Source organism: Manihot esculenta, chromosome 5 (genome assembly GCF_001659605.2).
Source record: "Manihot esculenta cultivar AM560-2 chromosome 5, M.esculenta_v8, whole genome shotgun sequence".
Taxonomy (NCBI): domain Eukaryota; kingdom Viridiplantae; phylum Streptophyta; class Magnoliopsida; order Malpighiales; family Euphorbiaceae; genus Manihot; species Manihot esculenta.
Genome location: NC_035165.2, coordinates 21,269,759 through 21,273,935, shown reverse-complemented (window position 1 = coordinate 21,273,935; position 4,177 = coordinate 21,269,759). Strand labels below are relative to the sequence as shown.

Genomic DNA, 4,177 nt, shown 5'->3' with positions numbered 1-4,177 from the left:
GACCAGACCAGGGTGAGAGATCCACACCGGGTGCTGCATCATCCACTCCTGCTTCAGTGCACACATCTGCTACTGCCTCAGCTCCCATAGGTTTGCCACCTATTGCATCTACGGCTACATCTGCATCTGCATCTGCATCTGCTTCTGGTAGTTGTGGACCTACAGGGCTCAGACCACATATTTCCTTAGTAAACTCAGTGTGAGTAAAATTTATAAGTATTTTTAACTATGCATTTAATTTTTTTGCTTATTTCAAAATAATTTTTTTGTCAATTATTCTTTTACAGCATGCAGCCTTCTGATCCGATTGCTAGGCGGATTACCTTGATCTTCAAGGAAAAGTTAGTAGCAGATGGCTTTTGTTGGAAGAATGTACCAGAAGAGGTTAAAGAATTCTATTGGCAAGAATTTAAGGTAATACAAATTATATTGTACATGTGATTATTTTAACTGTGCATTATTTGTAGCTAAATGTGAGTAATTACAGAAACACTTCTTATGGGAGGAGGCAATAGAACAGCTTATGAAGATAGCTTGGAGGAAGAAAGCTGTCGAGCGGTATCGTAGCCTTATGTGTAGCGTAAGGAATGGGAAGGAGAAGAGACTATCACTGACAGAAGGAGTAATAGATGCATGGCAATCCGCTTGGGGAGCAACTGAGTATAAAGAGAAATGCAAAAAATTCTCAAATAACAGAAAGAGTGAAACAGGTGGGCAAGGCGCTGGCCCATCAAGACATTGTGGAGGATCCATATCTCAGTATAGGCATCAACAACAGATGGTACGTAATATTCATTCTCACTTAAATTTTTTCAAATACTTTAAATTTATGCAATTTATTGTGAATTTATATTGAAGCATGTTATTACTATTTATATTTTACTTGCAGCGCGAAAGACTAGGCAGAGATCCTCTACCTCATGAGTTATTTGAGGCTACGCATAAGAAGAAGGGTTCCTCAGAGTTTGTTGATGCACGCTCAAAGGCCATTCATGTGAGAAATTAAATAAATTTATAGTAAATTATTTGATTTATAGTTTATACTGTTATATCACATGGTATTTTTTTTGAAGGACCGCTTTCTGACTTTGAAAGAGCAAGCATCACAGATAGATAATGACAGTAGTCAGGCATCCCGCATTGATGAGGCTCAGTTATACTTTGAGGCAGTAGGTGGAGAGAAAAAAAGAAGGGTGTACGGTCTTGGATCACAGGCTTCAGTTTTCTTCCCAAACAAGACTTCTGCTAATACATCCTTCACATCAGCTCAGCAAAATCAGGATCTTCAAGATGAAATGGCTGATCTCAGATGCAAGCTACAGGAGCGTGAGGATAATGAACAAGCATTGATTGAGCAAAATGTGCGGATTACCTCTGAGCTCTCACAGGTGAAGGATTTACTTATGCAGCTTGTGAGTGAAAGACAAGGGAACCAGCCTTCAGCTCCCGGTGAGGGAACTTCTGCACAGCCTGCACAGCCTGCACAGCCTCCTGATCAAGCAGATGAAACTAATGATGAGGACGAGGACGAGGACGAGAACACTACTGTAACAGCCCGGACGTGATCCCCGGCACTGTTACCGTTCACGGCCCAGGGCTATCCCTCGCCTGGCCTCTTGCCACCTCGGGCTTTCCACTGGCGTCGTGAACAGCTCTTAACATCCATTCACCCTCACGGGTTCCTGGCAGGATTTGTCCCCTTGGGTTCTTGCATTCAATGCATCCTTCCCCAAGTGGATTTGGCCCAAATTTCCCTTTGGAAATTAGGTCGCCTCCCCCACTACTCGAACCCTTGACCTCCCACTTTAAGGGAATAGTCTGGTGAGAGTGAGTACCAATGTCTGGTGAGAGTGAGTACCAATCAATTGGTACTCACTCTCACCAGACTATTCCCTTAAAGTGGGAGGTCAAGGGTTCGAGTAGTGGGGGAGGCGACCTAATTTCCAAAGGGAAATTTGGGCCAAATCCACTTGGGGAAGGATGCATTCGATGCAAGAACCCAAGGGGACAAATCCTGCCAGGAACCCGTGAGGGTGAATGGATGTTAAGAGCTGTTCACGACGCCAGTGGAAAGCCCGAGGTGGCAAGAGGCCAGGCGAGGGATAGCCCTGGGCCGTGAACGGTAACAGTGCCGGGGATCACGTCCGGGCTGTTACAACTACTCATTTATAGTTTCTTTTTTCATTACACATATGTACTAGGATAATAAATAGTTTGTTAATTTTTTTAGTTTAAAATTGCACAACTTGATGTTTGGATATATGTTTGATTTGATTTACATAATATATGATATTGGATTTGAGTTCATTCATGACATTTGGTTTTTACATTTTGTTATTGAGATGAGTTGTAATATGTGAGTGTATTTACAGGTTAAATTATTTGATTAGATTATATAATTTATAATATTTTATTATAATTTTATAAATAGTAACGGATTAGTAACGGATTAAATTGTTACTGATCCGTTAAAAATAGTAACGGATTAGTAACGGAAAAATCCGTTATTACGTTTTCATAATTAGTAATGGATTTCTGTAACGGAAAAATCCGTTATTAAAAAAACCCATTACTAAGACCAACCAAAAGGGAACCAAATTTAGTAACGGAATTTCCGTTACAAATCGTTACTAATTTAGTAACGGATTAGAAAATCCGTTACTAATGCATTAGCAACGAGGTTCACTGTAACGGAAAATTTCCGTTACAAATCCGTTACAAAATAATTTTAGTAATGGATTTTTAATAATTAGTAACGGAAATTTCCGTTACTAATCCGGTAAATTTTTATAGTGTTCGGCTGCCTAAAATGAGTTTCGGAGGCTGGACTTTCGGCTATGTTCTGAAGGTTCGGCGGCCGAAAGTAGAGATTCGGCGGCCGAAAGTAGAGATTCGGCGGCCGAAAGTAGTGGACTTTCGTCTCTGGACGCATGGTTCGGCGGCCGAAAGTGCTGCCGAAGGTCTTCTTTGCATTTTTGGCACTTTTTGGTGTTTTTAAAAGCATTTTCTCCAATTTGTCTCTTCACACCTAATATTTGCAAAACATGATTAAAACCACAAAATTAGATAGAATAGGTGCAAATAAACATCAATAAGATCATGAAAATATGGGCTAAAATATGCTCTATCAATAACATATCCAATGTGCCAGGGGCATATAATGGGCCTCACTGATCTTTCTCTCACATCGTGCCAGGGGCGTAGAATGGGCCTCACTGGACTTCCATACCATATCATAACATATCATATCGAGGGCTAGTGGGTCATCCAATATCCATCCACATCAACAACATATTATGCAATGCACCATATTCGTGAATTCTAATGCAAAACAACCTAGTACATATCATGGCATTCGTGATGCATGAACATGCTAAAATTTCATTTACTTTAAAACATAGTTTAGTTCTACTCACCTCTGGCTGACTCTGAAGCAGCTAACTCTGCTGGCCTCCTCGGTTCCTCTGGTCCGATCCTACACAGGTGGACTCAAATGAGGGACCAAACAAACTCTAACAAGACTCTAAACATCTCCCCAAAAACCCCTTAAAACATCATAAACATGCATGGAAAAACAGGCAAAGAAGGGCTGGGCAGGGGACTTTCGGCGGCAGGTTCGGCGGCCGAAGGTCCCTCTAGAGCCGAAAGTCATGCACTTTCGGGGGCAGGGTTCGGCGGCCAAAAGTCCTTCCAGAGCCGAAAGTCACAACCTTCGGTAGCCGAAACTCCCCTCCAGAGCCGAAAGTTCAAACTTTCGGGGGTGAGTTTAGGCGGCCTAAAGCTGCCTCCAGGCAGGTTCGGCGGCCGAAACAGGCTTCGGTGGCCAAACCTGGGCTCTCCCAAAGGGCAGAACCCGAGCCTCACATGCACATCTAGCCACCCCAAAACCTCCCAACTCACACCAACACACACAAAAGCATGCATAAACATATTTTCCAGCATATAGGGATATAAAACTAGCCTATACCCCAACAAACATCAATATAGCATACATTTGAGCATAAAACTAATATTGTAATACCCGGCTAGACTCCAGTATCGGAATTCCTATCGTCCGGTGGAATCTCGGATGTTGAAAACCTCTAGAAGGGTAAAAACATGTTTTCATAAAATGTTTTCATGTATTTTATGGTTTTAAGTAAGAAAGAAATTAAGTTTTGAATGAAAAAGACCATGG

General features: G+C 41.8%; 1 protein-coding gene across 1 annotated transcript; it reads left to right on the top strand.

The window, feature by feature from the left end:
- Positions 1-253: 253 nt before the first annotated feature.
- LOC122723697 lies at positions 254-1,565 on the top strand. Its single transcript, XM_043956796.1, has 4 exons — positions 254-414; positions 488-781; positions 890-994; positions 1,074-1,565. The coding sequence occupies exons 1-4, from the start codon at positions 289-291 to the stop codon at positions 1,563-1,565; spliced, it is 1,017 nt and encodes a 338-aa protein (XP_043812731.1). The 5' UTR covers positions 254-288.
- The last annotated feature ends 2,612 nt before the right edge of the window (positions 1,566-4,177 follow it).